At 39.7% G+C, this 20,305-nt stretch overlaps 1 protein-coding gene across 2 annotated transcripts in view; it reads right to left on the reverse strand.

The window, feature by feature from the left end:
- Positions 1–20,305, reverse strand: part of WRN (WRN RecQ like helicase) — a 212,458-nt gene that overhangs the window by 134,879 nt on the left and 57,274 nt on the right. For both annotated transcript variants that reach the window (XM_077476232.1, XM_077476231.1), the window contains exons 13-18: positions 18,316–18,383; positions 15,089–15,197; positions 13,151–13,219; positions 9,573–9,655; positions 4,526–4,632; positions 1,238–1,425 (exon numbers count right to left, since the gene is read on the reverse strand). In XM_077476232.1, coding sequence (XP_077332358.1) covers positions 1,238–1,425; positions 4,526–4,632; positions 9,573–9,655; positions 13,151–13,219; positions 15,089–15,197; positions 18,316–18,383 — 624 coding nt within the window. The remainder of the gene's footprint in view (positions 1–1,237; positions 1,426–4,525; positions 4,633–9,572; positions 9,656–13,150; positions 13,220–15,088; positions 15,198–18,315; positions 18,384–20,305) is intronic.

The following is a 20,305-nucleotide window of genomic DNA, read 5'->3' on the forward strand; positions in this document are numbered from 1 at the left end:
AGGCCCATGGTACTCCGGAGGACCTGCAGGTGGGCGAATCTGACCAAAGGACAACTATTAGCCATGCACGTCACAAATCTGGCCTTTAAGGAAGACTGGCAAGAAGAAAGCCATTGTTGAAAGAAAGCCATAAGAGGTTCCGTTTGCAGTTTTGCGAGAAGCCATGTGGGGGACACTGCAAACATGTGGAAGAAGGTACTCTGGTCATATGAGACCAAAATATATATTTTTTGTCTAAAAGCAAAATGCTATGTGTGGCATAAAACTAACACTGCACATCACCCTGAACACACCATCCCCACCGTGAAACGTGGTGGTGGCAGCATTATGTTGTGGGGATGCTTTTCTTCAGCAAATACAGGGAAGTTGGTCAGAGTTGATGGGAAGATGGATGCAGCTAAATACAGGGCAATCTTAGAAGAAAACCTGTTAGAGTCTGCAAAAGACTTGACTGGGACGGAGGTTCACCTTCCAGAAGGACAACAACCCCTAAACATACCATGCCAGAGCTACAATGGAATGGTTTAGATCAAGCATATTTATGTGTTAGAACGGCTCATTCAAAGTCCAGATCTAAATCCAATTGAGAATCTCTCCAGCCAATCTGACAGAGCTTGAGTTATTTTACAAAAATGAATAGGCAAAAATGTCACTCTCTATATGTGCAAAGCTAGTAGAGACATACCCCAAAAAACTGGCAGCTGTAATTGCAGCTAAAAGGTGGTTCTACAACGTATTGACTCCGGAGTGGCTGAATACAAATGCATGCCAGATTTTTATGATTTTTATTTGTAAGCACATTTCTATGCCGACACCATCCACACACTGTCCACACACTGTCCACTGCCCTACTGACTGACATGGTCCACTCCTAAAGGTAGACTAACTATATTTCTACACTGACATTTGTTTTATTATATTTTATTGTTTTCCTTACTATTTAGTTAGGTGTTGCTAGTTAATTTCTTTGAAAAAAAGGATGCCGAACCCCGTGATCTTTGATCTCTTTCATGCTGTTCAGGTAGATCCCTACCTCTCAAAGGTTGCCAACCCCTGATATAGATGATAGGGTAAGATGATGGGAGGAGGAAGCCATGATACATGTTTGCTATGTGTGGTGACACAATCAAAACACCTTGCATAAAAACAACCAAGCCTATATAAAAGCTTTATATCTCATAAACTTACAATGCTTTACATCCCACACCATTACCTTGCTTTACATCATCACCCTTACCTTGGCTTCTTAGTAAGAAACTTTTGAAGATCCTGTATGATATTTGTAGTCTTCCTTCCTACTTCCAGAAAAAGGTTTGGACGATCAAAACTAGTGCACGTGACTTGTGGATTGCGCAAATTTAATGATTTCAAAATATCTTCACGAATTGAGGGACTGGCTGTTGCTGTCAAAGCAACAATAGGTACCTGGATTAATTCAGAACAGAAAATAGAAGCAGACTTAATTAATTACTTTAATTCATTTAGTCCGTTTAGTCATTTTCGAACGTAATTTACTTTGTAATTCAAATAAGTCAACACAACAAAGATACAGGACGCAGGGCTTTGAAGGGAGACAAGAAAACACTACACATATATGTGCCCAGGTCAGATTTCATGAATCATGTTTACATCCACTTTAACTTTGGTCTAAAAAGAAAAAAATATATTTAAATATATGTTCATATTTTAACCCCCCTCAGCTTCATTATCAGGCATTTTTTTCCCATTTAGCACTGTGATTGGTAATCGCACGGTCATGCAACCCTGCACCCAAACAAAATTTATATTATTTTTTTTTTACACACAAATCTTTTGGGCGTATGTGATCACCACTAAGTTTTTTCGTTTTTATTATATAAACGAAAAAAAAAAACCTAAATTTTAAAAAAATATATATATATTTTTTACTTTCTGCTATAAAACATATCCAATAAAAAAATAGAAAATGTCTTCATAAATTTTGGCCAAAATGAATTCTGCTACATGCCTTTGGTAAAACAAATACCAATAAGTGTATATTGGTTGGTTTGTGTGAATGTTATAGTGTCTACAAACTATGGTGTATATATAATAGAATTTTTTTATATTTTTTTTATACTGTGATACAGTGATCAGCGACCTCTAATGGGACTGCGATAGCGTAGTGGGCAATCTGACACCAACTGACATTGTGGCAGTTACTCAGTTCCTACCCAATCACCAGTGAAAATAATACAGTGATCAGTGATAATACTATACACGGTCACTGAACTAATGACACTTGCTGGGAAGGGGTTAAGATCTCGAGTAATCAAGGGGTTAAATGTGCACCCAACAAGTATTAACTTGTGTAATGTGTGCTGCTTTTCACTAAAGATCTCTGTTTCTCATCTTTGCTATTTAGGGATAAGAAGCCAAGAGATTGTTCCCTCTGTACAGAGCCCTGTGTTGATTGTCAACACAGGGCACTGGGCTGTGATTGGAAAAACTGCCGGATCACAGCCATGAATCATTGGCTGGGACCTGCTGACATGCTCCCCCTGTGTACAATCACATTGGTTGTCGGCGAGGGGACACGCATGCAAGCGCCTTAAACACAGAAACAGGCAGTGATGTACCAGTACGTCGCTTTGCCTGTACGGGCTGCCCGTTTGCAGTACAGTTCAGGTGGGTGGTCCCGAAGTAGTTAAAAATGTACCTTCTACTGCCTCTTAGCCTCCTCCAAATTTCTTTGTTTTTGCTGCAGTGGTCTGACTTCCCGTAAGCGGGTCAATTGTCCCACTGTATGTATGAGAGTAGCCGCCCTCTCTTGCTTTCTCCCGAGATGGACTAGGGGCCATAATCCATAGTTATTAGTCCATTTTGGAAACGATCAAAAGAGAATGGCTACAATCTTCCTTAACCACTTCCCGACCAGCGCACGACGATGTACGTCGACAGAATGGCACGGGCAGGCATATTGGCGTACATGTACGTCCAATATTCGTTGCCGCCGTGCCATCGGGAGCGCGCCGCCGGCGGCGCGCTCCCGCGCTGGTCGGGACCCCCGTGAGTCCGGTCGCGGGACCCGCGGGCATCCCCGCGATCGTCTCACGGAGCGGCCGAATGGAGGAAATGCTGTATAAACAACATTTTTCCATTCTGCCTAGCAACTAGTGACGCTGATCTCTGCTCCATGTGATTGGAGCAGAGATCAGTGTACACTAAATGAAAGCCCAACCCCCCCACAGTTAGTAACACACCCCTAGGAACACTTAACCCCTACACTGCCACCCACTGGTTAACCCTTTCACTGCCAGTGTCATTTACACAGGAATCACTGCATTTATATAGCAGTGATTACTGTATAAATGACAATGGTCCCAAAAATGTGTCAAAAATGTCCGATGGGTCCCCCACAATGTCGCAGTCACAATAAAAAAATTGCAGATCGCCGCCATTACTAGTAAAAAAAAAAATAATAAAAAATTAATAAAAATGCTATAAAACTATCCCTATTTTGTAAACGCTATAACTTTTGCGCAAACCAATCAATAATCGCTTATTGTGATTTTTTTTACCAAAAATATGTAGAAGAATACGTATCGGCCTAAACTGAGGGAAAAAAATGTTTTTTTATATATTTTTGGGGGATATTTATTATTACAAAAAGTAAAAAATAATGCATTTTTTTCAAAATTATCGCTCTATTTTTGTTTATAGCGCAAAAAATAAAAACCGCAGGGGTGATCAAATACCACCAAAAGAAAGCTCTATTTGTGGGAAAAAAAGGACGTTAATTTTGTTTGGGAGCCACGTCGCACGACCGCGCAATTGTCAGTTAAAGCGACGCAGTGCCGAATCGCAAAAAGTGGTCTGGTCTTTGACCAGCAAATTGGTCCGGTCTGCAAGTGGTTAAACAGAGTTTAGGGTCACTTTAAATTAATTTAATAAAGCAATTACAGATTCTTAAGCATTACGCTGTAAAGTATTTTACTGAGAGATCAGCACCTGGTAGATAAAACTAAAGTGCACAATAGTGATAATTGCTTTTCTGTTAATTGCTTTTCTCACCTTTCCAAGCCTTTAATTACTATAAATACACAATGTTCCCTATATCAGAGATTATCAGACAGTGGTCTATATACTTTTTTTGTTACTATTATTAATTAAAGTAATTTACAGCCAGTTTAGCAAATGGTTAGTAAATAAAACCAAATATGGGTATTAACTTCTCATTTAGGCATGGTGCACACTAGCGCAATTTTAGTTGCGACTTGAATCGCACAAGGGAAATCACGTTGTTTTCAACAGTGTCCATTCGCATCAATTCCACTTAGCATGCAGCAGTTTTGGAAGTTTCCTGTACTACTTTGGTGGTGCCCAAGCCATATTAAATCCAGGACCCAAACATTGCAGGACCAGAGAGCTTTAGGAGTGAGGAAGAGGTTTAAAACAAATTGTGTACTACTTTAAGTCCATTGCTGTGTGTTGCAAGTGTTAATAATCTACTGGAGACAAAGGAAACATCTCCTTTCAGGTGAACAAAAGTTTCTGGAATTCTTACAGATGGAAGCATTTTCTTGAGCGAGCCCAACTCGCGGTAGGCACTTCTGAAGTCATGACCCCATTCTGAAATGCAGTGTGCTTCATCAATTGCTATAAGAGTTATACCTACAAAACATAAAGCATACCATTATCTCAGAAATCAGGAAGGAGGTAGGAAATAAGAACAACACAGACTAAAAAAATAATTTAAAATATGTCATCCAATGACTAATGACTTAATAAAGTGGATTTTTAATCTCAAATCGGGGGACACAACAATAAAGTTTTATCCTATTCATATTAAAAAATGAATTGAAGGGATCAAAACTTAATTATTTTTTTAAATAAGAGTTATGATACTATTTCTAAGAGTGCCCAGTGCAGTTTTCCAGCCCAGATCTGGAATCCCCAGCACTCTTGTGCTCAAAGCACAAGAAAGTTCTTATCCATGTCTAGCTGTCTCTTCATACATATAGAAGACCCTGCAGCTGCTCAGCCATGCCCTTTCCCAATAAGTTTCAACATTTCCTCCCCCTGTCCTTCCACACTTTATACAAAATTGTCACATCTTGTGCAAACAGCTGCACCTGAACTTCACATATCAGAAGAAAAGGTGGTTATTTTAAACCCTGCCAATGATTAGCTACTTTTATCACTCTCTCTACAATCCACTTCATGACCATTTTTTCTCTACATTCTCTTCCAGTGGACAACAATCATCTATTGCTTCTCACGCTACTTTCATGTTAGCAATACATAGTGGCGTGTTTATAACACAAAATATTTGCAAAGCCTATTTGTCCTGTGAACTGCATGAATAACTTACATTCTTTCTGTGCAAATGGTGGAAAATGAACTATTAGCCCATTTTCTCTCCAGGTCAAATGTGAATAAAAAAATAACATTAGACACCTACTAGATGGAGCAGAGGATCATAGGTAATACATTTTTATTTCCTATGATTATCATCTCCACCTAGCAGCCATAATGTGATATTTTCCTGATTGACTCTGTTGTGTATGAATGAACAACATTTAACCTGGAAAGAAAATGACCTGATAGCATTTGATTTTGTCCCTATTTGCACAGAATGAAGGCATATGTAGTTTCACATGGAAGAAACTCTCTGAACTTTTTATAAAAAACACCCTTTAAGGTGTATTTCCACTTTTGCAGCCAAACTGGGATAACATCTACTTTATATTTGTTACATGTTCTCATTCACAGATCATAACTTAAAGAGGGATTCCACCAAAAAAAAATAATATTAAAAGCCAGCAGCTATAAATACTACAGCTGCTGACTTTTAATAAATGGACACTCACCTGTCCCGGGTTCCAGCGATGCCGGCAGCCGAGGCTGATCGAGCGCTCGGCTCTCGGCTGCTGTAGTCACCATTCTAGGTGAGGGAATCAGGAAGTGAAGCGAATCGGCTTCACTTCCCGGTTCCCTACTGTGCATGCGCGAGCCGCGCCGTGCAATAGGAAATCTCCGCGCTGTCACTGGGACCCGTGTGTGTCCCAGCAGACAGCGCGGAAGGGCAGGAAATGGCGTAGACTCCCACGGGAGTCTATGCCCGGAAGTGGGTGAAAATACCTGTCTTTGACAGGTATCTCCACCCCCTCCCCCCTGAAAGGTGTCAATTGTGACACCGGAGGGGGGGGAGGGATCCGATCAGCGGAGGTTCCACTTTAGGGTGGAATCCCGCTTTAAAAGATCTCCAAACATGCTGCCTGCATTTTACTTGCTCTTTTCTGGAAACTGAACAGAAGTTTTCAACTGCTATGCAGAGGGGGCTCGGGAGTTACTGTTTAACATAATAAACCCTGTCATACTGTGCTGGCAGATCTCATTATCAGTAGAAATTTAGATTTAAACACTGCCTGTCCCAAAAATAAGTTAGAGATCTAGAAGCTGGGCTTCTGCATTAAACATAAATGAGTGCAAACTTAATGTGTCCCTCCTTGTCAGTGGGAACAGAATGAGTTTCCTCTCATTTCAAATCATTTAGAGTAGCCTGCAGTCTGCCCAAGACTGTCTTCAAACACCTAGAAAAAAATATATAATTTTAGGTATGCTGTATGAATGGGAACAAACCTATAGTGGGGTTTTCTCAAACCTGATTGCAAAAGTGGAAAAACACGAATTTTCGTGCTGCCTTCTCTCCTTTGTCCATGATCAGCTCCTGCTTTACCTTTACCCCTCCCTCTTATGGAGAATAATCTTTTCCTCTGCCATCTATGCTCAGACCCTTCTAATTTATTCTACCAATAGTCTATGATTTTCCATTCTGAATTGTTCTTCCCACCTACTCCAAGACCACCCATCGTTTCATTTAAAAAATAAATTGGAAACTTTCCAGAAAAAAAATAAAAATTAGAATTTTTCCAGAGCAATTGTAATGCTAGAAATCAAAATTATATATCACAAACATAACTTTTGACAAAGGGATTTTGCATATTATTCTGAGAATCCAACCAAAGACATAAAGCATTGTAATCAAAGGTAATGTAGAACTCGATCATCATCAAAACTCCAGAAACCCTGCAAAGCACATTCTGTGGAACAAAACGTGTCAGGGCAGGGTCAAAAGTAGTGACATCATCACACGGGCAAGGTTATCGTGTGTACATCTTTTTAATGCTCTTGTAATTGTGAGTATATTTTCATATATTTAAATAAATGGATCTGAGTGACATATGCTGAATACTGGAAGCACAGAAGAAGAGTTTGCTCCTTAGTGATAGCAGTCGACTTTTGTATGAGAGTGGATGCCTTCTAAACACAGCAGGGTTCTCAGAGCCATCAGCCTGTAGGATCTAACTGATTTGCGCGATTTGACCTTTTCATTGTGGGGTCTGTTGCTCTGGTAAGCGCATTGTGATGGTGGAGATATTCACGGCACTGGATGGTGAAAGCATGTGAAGTTTTATGCACTACTGGATTTATTTCTCATGGATGAATATGTGCACCATTACTATTTATGGACTTCTAATTTACTGGTATATGGGACTGTTATAATGGCTATACAATAGTGCCAGTGTGAAAGAACGTAAAGGATAAAATATTACTTCTGAGAAGAAGGGCATGCAAAGAAATGATCTGCTTCGCAATTATTTCATTTGTAACCAAGAACAAACAGACCACATTCTTCCTTTTCTTTCCTCATGGTCCATGGTGAGCTCCTACTTGGTCAATTATTCCAGTGGTCCACTCCCTCACCACTACCTATACCACAAGCTCCATGACCAGCTTGCCTTCCGTTTCCCCACAAGGTCAGTTCTAGTAAGGGGGCAGATTTGATAAGATAAAATACATTCAACTCTTATAGATTTTTGTATTACTACAAAATAACTCATCTATGGAATTTGTTTTGCAGCATGACTTCCCTCAGACATCAAGATACTCTGTACACTACAACCCTGTGATCTGCTGCCCTTTACTGTTAGCTGCTAATATCAGCGTTCTGTATAAATTATATATTAGCACTTCCTGTCTCTGGGGGGGAATGAGAGAAGGAAAACCTCAGCCACATTACCTGTCAAAGCTGCTAAATCCAGGTTATAAAAGACTATTATTATGCAAACATTCCTATGTTCTAATAGTTTAACTGTAGCAGCCCATAGCTTCTTGGGTGTGTATCTGAATCCTTGTGACAGAGAATCTCTGTCCTATTGTTATTAACTCACATGCACAGTGCCGCTAGGTCTGTGCTACTGTATATACATTGTGGTCACCTTCCAGTATATTAAGCAGGTAAACCTCTTTATTGCAATAAAGTTTATATACAGCTCTGCTATTTTAGTTAACCCCGTCTCTTGGTCTGGATTCTATAGCTGGTTTTTGCATAGGGCACTTTTGGTAGTCAGAGTTCTGGTTGCACATCAGATTAAATCTACTAGGGGCTAAAGCGCAGAGTATATAGGCTGACACTGAGTTTCTGTGCCACACCACAGTTTTTGCCAGTGAGAAGCTGCATTCCAGGCAGGTTGGACAACAGTTGGAGGATCTCCCCATTATTGCAGCTATTGATTTCAGGTCTCCAACACAAAGACATATATTGCATTGTAATCATCCTCAGGGGCCCCTGCAACTGAACTTTGCTGCAATATTCATCTGAAGGTATCTCTATTAATAACTCTATATACACCTGGGTATATGTGCAGAATTCAACTCTTGATTGATTAGATTACTGCTTAATTTCCCAGGAAGGAAATTGCCTTTAGGAGGCCATGTCCTGGGTGGAGGCACTGCCAAGTTTATTATAAAACTCACTTGTCCACTTAGCAAAGGTTCTGGTTGTATTATTGACCTACAGGTTTAGTGCAATATCCTGTTTGGGGGGCCATTTGTCATAACCAACCTCTCCCCTATCCCCTCCCAAAAGCAGGCTACATACATTTGTTGTATCAATTGGCATATTCCCTCTCCATCACCCTACCTTAACTTCCCCTTTTTTGTTATATGTATTCTTAAAAGGAAAAGTATTAAAAATATATTTTGTCTGGATGAAAATGTTCTATAGAATTTGGGATCCATGGATTGTCTATCTAACTAATGGTTCCGGGACGTATACTGTTTAACGTTGCCATGGTAGCATGGGTTTGAGGATTCAGGACTACGGCTCCCTCCCTCCCGCCCAGTTCTCCCCCTTTCCCTCTTTTTCTCCACTTTTTTCTACTCTCTATTCTTTTCTCTTCCCCTGCTATTGGGTCTTTCCTCTTTTCCTCACCGTTCTCTGTTTTCTTTACATCTCTCATTTAGCGGTGCTAGCTGCACGATTGGATATTTATATCACTCTAGAGGTAACAGCTTCGGCAGATGGGATCCTATGTGATCCGGGGTTATTAGATAAGGCACCTATTTCGCTGCCGCCAGCTTGTCTGCGGAACTGACCGGTGCGTTGGCCCATTGTGCATTGTGCTTGATGTAATACTTTGCCGCATTAATGAGACTTTTGTTTGTATTGTATACCTGTGTGTTGAGGAAAACTCAGAGGTGAAATACCATTTAAAAAGGAACACACAAACAACTTCAAATAAAACACAACAAAACTCTTAATATACCAAATTTGTCATCTAGGTCTTGAAGCAATGTAATGCCTCTGGAACAGAATTCAGGAGTCATGTAAATAACTTTCATTTTCCCCCTAAGAAAACCAAAAAAAAGCAAAAATATTAATCTTGTGTAAACGGATTGCACACATTCCTTATAGAAGTATATAAATACAGTTGAACAGGGTAACTTTATATCCATTACAATAGGGTTATGCTGCCACCTTCAGGTGACTGGCCAAAAAAAAAAAAAGATAGGAAATTCCCTCTGATCCATGACCCTCCCTCCTTCCCCAGCTGGGCAAGACTTCTGTTATTGTAGCAAGTCATGAACTACAATGGAAGAGGGGTGGGGATTCCTGTGTCCTGTGATGTACTCTAAAAAAAAGATTTTACATGTACTTTTTTCAACTGTCACTTTCTGACAATTTTTTTCACCAAATGTCACTTTCCAACACAATTTTTTCATCAAACTGCCATATCTGAAAAATATTTCACCAGCTCTCATTTTCTGACAATTTTTTACACCATAATTTCTGACAAGTTTTTTTTACCGTCACATTCTGACAACTTTTTTCATCCCATTTTCCTTATTATACACCCCAAGACACAGGGGTGTCATTAATTTCTTAATCAAAAACAAAAAAATTCAAGCGCAAATGTGGATAACTGAAAAAATTATGTGAAAAAAAATATATACCTATATAGAAAGCAGCTGCAAACACTCAAAAAGGTCAGTCAACCAAGAAATTTAGATATTAAAAGTGAATAGTGTTGCGCTATCTTCAAAAAACCCTACAGCTAAAAAAGTGGCAAGTGCCACAAGCACAAATAAAATTCCAATATATTACTCGACAAAAGTGAAAGGGAAAAGAGAACCTCCCAAAAGTATTCCAATACTCCTTCAGATTATAACATGTGAATGCAAACACAGGTGAACAAAGTGCAATGTGCAAAACAAAAAAAAAACAAAAAAAAATATACATATATATACATATACACACACACACACACACACACACACACAGTGCCTTGCGAAAGTATTCGGCCCCCTTGAACCTTTCAACCTTTTGCCACATTTCAGGCTTCAAACATAAAGATATAAAATTTTAATTTTTTGTGAAGAATCACCAACAAGTGGGACACAATTGTGAAGTGGAACGAAATCTATTGGATATTTTAAACTTTTTTAGCAAATAAAAAACTGAAAAGTTGTGCGTGCAAAATTATTCGGCCCCTTTACTTTCAGTGCAGCAAACTCACTGCAGAAGTTCAGCGAGGATCTCTGAATGATCCAATGTTGTCCTAAATGACTGATGGTGATAAATAGAATCCACCTGTGTGTAATCAAGTCTCTGTATAAATGCACCTGCTCTGTGATAGTCTCAGGGTTCTGTTTAAAGTGCAGAGAGCATCATGAAGACCAAGGAACACACCAGGTAATACTGTTGTGGAGAAGTTTAAAGCCGGATTTGGATACAAAAAGATTTCCCAAGCTTTAAACATCCTAAGGAGCACTGTGCAAGCGATCATTTTGAAATGGAAGGAGTATCAGACCACTGCAAATCTACCAAGACCTGGCCGTCCCTCTAAACTTTCAGCTCAGACAAGGAGAAGACTGATCAGAGATGAAGCCAAGAGGCCCATGATCACTCTGGATGAACTGCAGAGAACTACAGCTGAGGTGGGAGAGTCTGTCCATAGGACAACAATCAGTCATACACTGCACAAATCTGGCCTTTATGGAAGAGTGGCAAGAAGAAAGCCATTTCTCAAAGATATCCATAAAAAGTCTTGTCTAAAGTTTGCCACAAGCCACCTGGGAGACACACCAAACATGTGGAAGAAGGTGCTCTGGTCAGATGAAACATAATCAAACTTTTTGCACACAATGCAAAACTATATGTTTGGCGTAAAAGCAACACAGCTCATCACCCTCAACACACCATCCCCACTGTCAAACATGGTGGTGGCAGCATCATGGTTTGGGCCTGCTTTTCTTCAGCAGGGACAGGGAAGATGGTTAAAATTGAGGGGAAGATGGATGCAGCCAAATACAGGACCATTCTGGATGAAAACCTGTTGGAGTCTGCAAAAGACCTGAAACTGGGACGGAGATTTATCTTGCAACAAGACAATGATCCCAAACATACAGCAAAATCTACAAAGGAATGGTTCACAACTAAATGTATCCAGGTGTTAGAATGGCCAAGTCAAAGTCCAGACCTGAATCCAATCGAGAATCTGTGGAAAGAGCTGAAAACTGCTGTTCACAAACGCTCTCCATCCAACCTCACTGAGCTTGAGCTGTTTTGCAAGGAAGAATGGGCAAGAATTTCAGTCTCTCGATGTGCAAAACTGATAGAGACATACCCCAAGCGACTTGCAGCTGTAATTGCAGCAAAAGGTGGCTCTACAAAGTATTAACGCAAGGGGGCCGAATAATTTTGCACGCCCCACTTTTCATTTTTTTATTAGTTAAAAAAGTTTCAAAAATCCAATAGATTTCGTTCCACTTCACAATTGTGTCCCACTTGTTGGTGATTCTTCACAAAAAATTAAAATTTTATATCTTTATGTTTGAAGCCTGAAATGTGGCAAAAGGTTGAAAAGTTCAAGGGGGCCAAATACTTTCGCAAGGCACTGTATATATCTGTGTATATATATATATATATATATATATATATATATATATATATATATATATATATTAGTAGAGACCCTAGAGAATAAAATGGCAGTTGTTGCAATGTATGGGGGCTTTACAGTCAAGCACAGAGGCGGAAAAATTATGTCTTGGGGCTGTTTCTCTGCTAAAAAGGTACTGCATTGAAGGGCCAATAGATGGGGCCATGTATTGTAAAATCTTGGATGAGAACCTTCTTCCCTCAGCCAGAACACTGAAGATGGGTGTTCCAGTATGACAATGACCCAAAACATACCTTCAAGGCAAAAAAGTAGTGGCTCAAGAAGAGGCACATTAAGGTCATGGAGTGGCCTAGCCAGTCTCCAGACCTTAATCCTATACAGAATGTATGGAGGGAGCAGAATCTTCCAGTTGCCAAGCGACAGCCAAGAAACCTCAAGGTTTTAGAGAAGATCTGTGCAAACCTGGTAACCAACTACAAGAAGCGTGCCAACAACGGTGTCTCCACCAATTACTAAGTCATGTTTTGCTTGGGGATCAAATATGGTATTTATTTTTCTCAACTGCAAATAAATTTATAACATTTGTATCATATGGGTTTTTTTCTGGATTTTTAGCGGATATTCTGGCTCTATCATTTAAAAAATTATAGACCCTTCATTTCTTTGCAAGTGGGCAAACAAATCTGCAGGGGGATCAAATAAATATTTTCCCCACTATATTGTCAAAAGCATTGGGGCGCCTGCCTTTACACGCACATGAACTTTAATGGCATACCAGTCTTGGTCCGTAGGGCTCAATATTGAGTTGGCCCACCCGCTGTATATATATTTTTTTTCCTTGTAGTAAATTAATGATTAAAACTGGGAAAATTCTAGACAACAATTATCTTATTATTTCATATCAAGGGTCATCAACAATATTGATAAACTGAAATACTCACGCCTTCACATCTTGCATGACGTTTTTGGACTGTGCAGATCCAAGGAAACAAGCAGGGATGTTTGACATTCTAACATTAAAGAGAAACACAATAAATTAAGTGTGCACAAGAGGAATTTCTTAAGCATTAAAGATGAACTTTTGCCAAAACTATATCTCTTATGTTTTGGATGGAGTCATAAAGTGCTTTTATTGACAGCTGTAATCCTGCTTTGGGGACTTTGCATTACTTGCAGTGTAGTACACAAGAAATAGAAGTGCAGGAAAGTTTTTCCAATGAAAACATGCTACTCTTGATCCAAAACTGAACAAAAAGGTGCATTAACCATTTCAGAACATGTGGCTATCTTATATTTGACTGTCTGACAGCTAAAATACATAAAAAAGTGCCACAAATTTGAAACCGATATACCTCACAGTGCAAAAAGATGAAATGTAAACATTCTGATTTTAGGAGAAAACAGGATGCTCAAAAAAAGACAGACATTCGCACTTAGGCCGGCCATAGAAGGTTCTAATAGTGTATGGGCAGTTTAAGGCTGGGTTTACACTGATGTGAATTGGATGCGGGTTTCTCCACATCCAATTCGCATGACAGGAGACTGTGACCGGCTCTCAATGGAGCTGGTTCACACAGCTCTGGGGCAGCCGCGGAGCGCATTGCAGCGGGTCCTTTGGCTCCGTTTAAGGTCCGAATTCAGGCAAAAATTCGGGCCCGATTCATCCCTGAAACAGAGAAGAGGGACACACTGCACCCCTGCTGTGAGCCACGTTCAGACAGTGTGAAACCAGCCTGAATGCACCAAGTTGATCGACTTGGGTACAACCAGCCTGCCGGATTTACGAGCATCGCTAGTGGCTGCTATACCCGCTGGCAATAATCGTGATCTTCTTCTAGCAGAGACGGCTTCCCCCACAGGGAGAAGACAATGTCTCCACAGGAAGGATTCCCTTGTCAACGCAATCTGTGTTGATATGGAAAGTGTGAAAATTTTTATGCTGCATCCACAAATTTGCAGAGTCTATGGCCGGCCTTAAAGACATAGTTTACCTTTACCAAAAAACTGCCAATGCATATAAGGGACATATGTAGATAAGAACAAGCCATGTAGTTTTGACCAAAGTTGAATAACGTCTTTGCTATAGGTGTAGGCCACTTACATACCTCATGAAGCCTGACTGAAATATTTCTAGGATGTTACCAAGAGATGTCTAGCATTTGTGCTCGCCTGCATCATCACAGGCGTGAGCTCTTTCTCCGATTTAAACCCCTTCACATGTGCTCTCGCTTCCCTGATGCAGCATCTCTGAGCTCATTCCTGTGATGGTGAAGGTGAGCAGTAACACTAGGCTTAGATTAGAAACATCGCAGAAGTTTTCCAGTCAGGCTTCAAAAGATATGAAAAAATGCTTACATCTATAGCAAGGGCATTATTCAACTTTAGTCAAAACTGCATGGCTTGCTTTTATTGACAGATGTCCCTTATATGCATAGGCAGTTTATTTATTTTTTTGGTAAAGGTGAATCAACCCGTTAAGGGTGTCAGCTTTTTATAATTACTGGTTATTGCTGTTTTATGGAATAATGATAGAAAGGTTTGCCAAAAAATCTCCAACTGAAAATTCAGTATTGGGTAGATGTTATCAACTTAAAACACTGAATGCCTTTACAGCAGTCATCTTGCTGCAGTTCCTTATTAGAACAGAAAAACCTTGCATTTGTAACCAAGCAAAATATTCAGGTCCTCAGGCAAATTCTTCATAAGACCACATAGTCAATATAACATGTAGGCCTGGTTACTTTTCTGACATTGTAGCTGAAGAACCCAAATATGTTTGCAATATGTTTTGACAAAATGTGATTAACCAGGTAAATGAAGAAATTCTCACAGGAACAAAGCAAACAAAAGTCTACACAAAATATAAGAGTGGAACTTACTCTAACTGCAATACTTGGTCTTCCATGAGTGAAATCAGGGGACAAATGACAATCCCAATACCAGAAGTGTAAACGGGTGCAAACTGATAGCATAAACTCTTTCCATAACCTATTAGGAAATAAAGACATGAATAGAGCCATTTACACTGAATCATCATATTTTAAGGTTGACCTAAAAACCATAAAAAAAATAAATAAAAAATTGACCTAAACTATACCCGCACTGGGAGATCCAAGGCACTGCTTTCTCTGACTGCTGTTCTTAGACGATTTGGAGTAAGCCCTTGTACACAAGGTCGGAGATTTAGACGGAATGTGTCCTATCGGACCGTTTTGTCGGATATTCCGACTGTGTGTGGTCTCCATCGGACTGTTTCCGTCGGAATATACGACGGACCAACTTTTCCAACTTGCCGGTAAAATTTTCCGACAAAATGCTCCGATCGGACATACTCCGATCATGTGTAGCCTACTCCGACGGACAAAGTGCCACGCATGCTCAGATCAAATTCCTAAACCAAAGCTATTGGCTACTAGCCTGAACGTAGTCCCGTCGTAACAAAATAACGTCATCACATTATGTACAATCAGATTTTCCGACCGTGTGTATGCAACATCACTTCCGGACCTCTTCCGGAATTAATCCGTCAGAATTACTCCAACAGATTTGGTTGTCGGAATCTCCGACCATGTGTACAAGGGCTAAGATTTGATGATGCCACTAATGTGCTGCTCACCAACCTCCTTGCTTGATGTTCTGACATGAGGAAGTAAAACCCTGCTCCTCTAAAAATACTGTCCCCTCACAGAAAAATGCAGTGCAGAACAAGGCAGGCTAAGTCAATCATTTATAAAACATCTGCTGTAGGGAGACCACATGCATTACTGGTTATACATTCATGACATTTGTGGGCATTAATCTAGGTATTTTTTGATAAACTAAACTTGGGTATTTGGCAACTCTCTGAATTATCTGAATTGTGCTGGGCTAGCTGCCTGATCATGAATACATGGGGGTTGATTTACCAAAACTGGAGAGTGTAAAATCTGGTGCAGCTCTATCTGCATAGAAACCAATCAGCTTCCATTTGTTTGTCAAAGCTTAAAGTGTTACTAAACCACAACAGTAAAATCTGTCTGAATATGTAGAATAGCTTGTTGTATTCACTGTGGAACTTATTATGTAAAAAGGCTCTTTGATCCTGTATGGACAGATCCTCCCCTCCTGCAGGGTCTCTATTGGCAAGACAAAGTGAGGGTAGTACTGCTGCACATGCTCAGTTTGGTCTCTATTGCTCGAGAGAACATTTCCTGGTTGATCAGAGCTTTTCAGGTCACATGATATGGACCTCACACATGTAGGAGTGTATACAGATCCTAAAAAGACAGCCAGGTCCCTCCCGCCTCTTCCATGCCCAGTAACTAAAATAGAATACAGTGCGTGGGATGTAACATCTTGATTGATGGATGATCCGCCTCCCATATCAGCATGACACAGGCTATAGTGGAATTCTCCTCCTACCTCAACACTCCAGCAGACCCTGCATTTTAACATGTGACCGTGGTATACAGATCAGCCAAAAAGGTATATAGTGGCGGTATTTTAATGTAAAAAGATTTATAAGCTGTGGGCACTGCGGAGAGCGGGGCGGATTAACTATTTTCAGATTACAGGGTTTAGTAACACTAATTGAATAAGTTGAAGTTAGAAGACCAATTGGTTCCTATGCTGGGCTGCACCAGATTTTGCACTCTCCAGTTTTAGTAAATCGTCTACCAAAAAATCTTACCTACTATCATGGCAGTCCAGACAATTAAGACAAATAGTTTGTGCACAAGCACATGGACTAGTGTTTTACTCAGCCAGCAGGAATCTTGTCCCAAATTATGCAGCACAGAAGGTGCAGTCAAAATCTAGCAAACTAAAGCTGACGATATTTAAAAATTCAGCTTATAGCCTGAACAGATTCCTCCAACAACATTACACTGTGTGGATGGACAAATAGCTCACTGCATCAACTGTATTTTGACAGATGGCCCTGCCAGCTGTCACAATACTCAAATAGTGTCTATAGCCAAATGTATGCAGCTGCTGTTCAGCTGACAATTTTCTACCGGCTTCTTTTGATTTTTCAATTGAGGTATGTCAGGCAGGAGATGGCAGACAGAGCCCCCGACGGAGAAAATTTTGCATGATTCATCAGAAATGGGCTGAAATTGGCATTGAGCATGGGCAACTTTAGTTGTGTTTTTACATCTGGGGGTTGTAAAATTCTAACACAAACCTCAACTTACGAACATATAAGAAGGGTGGAAACTGTCCCTCGTGTATGACAGGCTTTGCATAAAAAAGTGTTTTCACTTATGGCGTTCATTAGAGTAAACTTGCTAATAACATTCTTCCCTACTTCTTATAATAGCCCTGCCAGCAGCAGAGCATAATCACATTGTTACATAGCTTTACTCCCACCACCTGGCAGAAATGAATTGAAGGAACACTGCACAGTTGTTCAAAAGGAATTCCGGGAAAGTGAACACAATTTTCTTAAAACAATTTAACATAGAAACTAGATTTAGGGAGAACCAGTAGCATGGACATAAACAGTAAACCCTGCCATTGCTAACCACTCTTGAAAATGTCAGTTTTCTGGCTATCTTGCAGATCTAAAGGCTTTGGTATGTTCTTGAATCAGGAGTTCTGACTTTTCTCTTTGCTGATCTGTATGTTTATTTTGGGTAATTTAGAAGGTACTGTAGTTTAGAAGGTACTGTAGCCAGTACTGTGGGCAGATAACATTTATAAAGGAGGTCAGTAATAACACCCTCCACATTTCGACAGATTTCCATTAATTGGAGCTGGACGTACTGGAAGTGTTAATGGATTCTCACTGAAATGAAAGATTCCTTTCTCAAGTAAGTCATTTGTGCAGTACACTACAAAATGCAAAAACAATATGAATATATGCGTGTAATTAAGGAGGGGGTTGAAACTTACTTATTGTTCCTCATTCCATGTACCTTATTGTTCTTCATTTCATGTGATTTTTCACATTCCCTCCCCCTCCCTGCCATAAAAGACCGAGGAAACAGAATGTGAGCAATGCTGCAGCCAAAAGCCTGATTCCCTCACACTTCTGTGATGCAGAGGTTGACTAGAGACCATTTATAGAAATCACTGTTTTGTGCGGTTATTGCTTCACTGCAGCACTGCATTATAATGCATTTACCTGTTGCCATGACAACAAGGTTGTCTCTTCTTTCTTTTAAAACTGAATGAATGACTTTCCACTGAACTCTGCGTTAAAGAAGAAATGTTATCGTTAGGATTGCAAAAATCTATAGAACAGAAGATTTAATGAAATTAGTAAACAGTAATTAAATAAAGCAGCTGAAGGCAACATTTGTTAGTAATAGAGCTACTAGTGCTATCCAGGAAACCCTGCTGAAGTAAAAGGGTCCACTCAGTTTATCTTAAAGGGAATCTGTGAGGATAAAAGTATGGTCATCTCTGACTTACTTGTTTTAAGGCTTCATGTACACGGGACGTTTTGAAACCTCTCGTGAACGATTTAACTTGATACTAACCAACGTTTAAAAATGTCAGTTTTGCCGCGTTTACATGTCGCGTTTAGCCAAGTTTGCATTTAGAAGCATTCGTTTTTTTTTCATAGTCAAAAATGTATCTCCATTAAAAACACCTGTAAACAAAACGTAGCTAAACGCGAGTTACTGCGTTTACAAGCTGTTACAGGCATTTGGCAATTCAAATGCCTCTGAACATCCGTCCTGAACGCATTTCTTTGCTTTACAAAAAATGCTTCTAAACTCCACTGCCTAGAAACGACCCTGTGTACATGTACTGATAAGATAACACAGAGGAGAGTTCAGGGGCAGCTGAAAGAAACCATCCAACTGCTCCTAAATGTCCATTTACCAGCAGCAGTGTACATGAGGCCAAAAAGAAGCAACCTCTTCCACAGTTGTCCTGAACTCAACATCAGCCCCTAGTAAATGATCTGGATGTGTAGTCCACATAAGGTATTTTAATAAATAATAACAGTTATATATAAAGTACTATAAACACTGAAAGTAAAGTGCTGATTAATTTGATTTGCTTACTAATAATGTGACAAAATAGTATCAACAACCTACGATCTACCTGTCAGTTTCATGCTGGTTGGATTCTGCAAGAAAATACGTTTTTGAGCTTTGTTCACCTAACTAGCTTATTTGTGTAAAGAATCCGCAATTTTATTACAAAGCTAAACTATCAAGTAATAATACAGTAAGATACATAAACAGTTTGGTTACTTTGTTTATTAGATTGGAAGTCAAAGCAAAATGTTTTTTCATGTGTAGCAACCCTTACCCCTGATCAATAAGCCTTAAAGTGTATGTAAACCCTAAAAATGAGCTGCTTATTTGCTTATGTTTGGCTGGGTATATACAGGCATATCCCGCTTTTAAGTACACAATGGGGTTTATTTACTAAAGCTGGAAAGTGAAAAATCAGGTTCTCTTCTGCATAGAAACCAATGAGCTTCTAACCCCAGCTTGTTCAATTAAGCTTTGGTAATAAAACCTGGAAGCTCATTGGTTTCTATGCAGAAGGGAGCCTGATTTTGCACTTTCCAGCTTTAGCAAATAAACCCCATTGTGTACTTTAAAGTGGGGTATACCTTTATACCATTGAAATAATTTTAGGTCATGTCTGGTTAAAGGGGCAAAAAGAAAAAAATACTGTGGATCACTACAGAAATTTAGCGCTGTCCTATGCTTTCTGTTGGTGTTTTGGACTACAAGTGAATTTGTCCTTTAGCTGTGCATAAGAGGACAATGGGTTTGATTTAGCAAAAAAGTTCACGGACAGAGCTGTCACCAGTCAGTTCACAATATTCATAATGGGTCAACCCAAAATTACAAATTAGTAGCTGAGCTGAATTCTCTCAGATAAAAAAGGTATTTTGTCTGGATTTCCTGGGTATTTAACCACTTCAGCCCCAGAAGATTTGGTTGCTCAATGTCCAGGCCATTTTTTGCGATACGCTTTAACCGTCAATTGCGCGGTTGTGCGACGCTGTACCCAAACAAAATTGACGTCCTTTTTCCCCACAAATAGAGCTTTCTTTTGATCCCAACTTCGGTTTTTATTTTTTGCGCTATAAACAAAAAAAAAAAAAACACCACAATATCTTTTACTTTTTGCTATAATAAATA

The sequence above is a fragment of the Lithobates pipiens genome, unplaced genomic scaffold (genome assembly GCF_037356315.1).
Source record: "Lithobates pipiens isolate NorthernLeopardFrog02 unplaced genomic scaffold, aLitPip1_a1.2 Scaffold_13, whole genome shotgun sequence".
In the NCBI taxonomy this organism is placed as follows: Eukaryota; Metazoa; Chordata; class Amphibia; order Anura; family Ranidae; genus Lithobates; species Lithobates pipiens.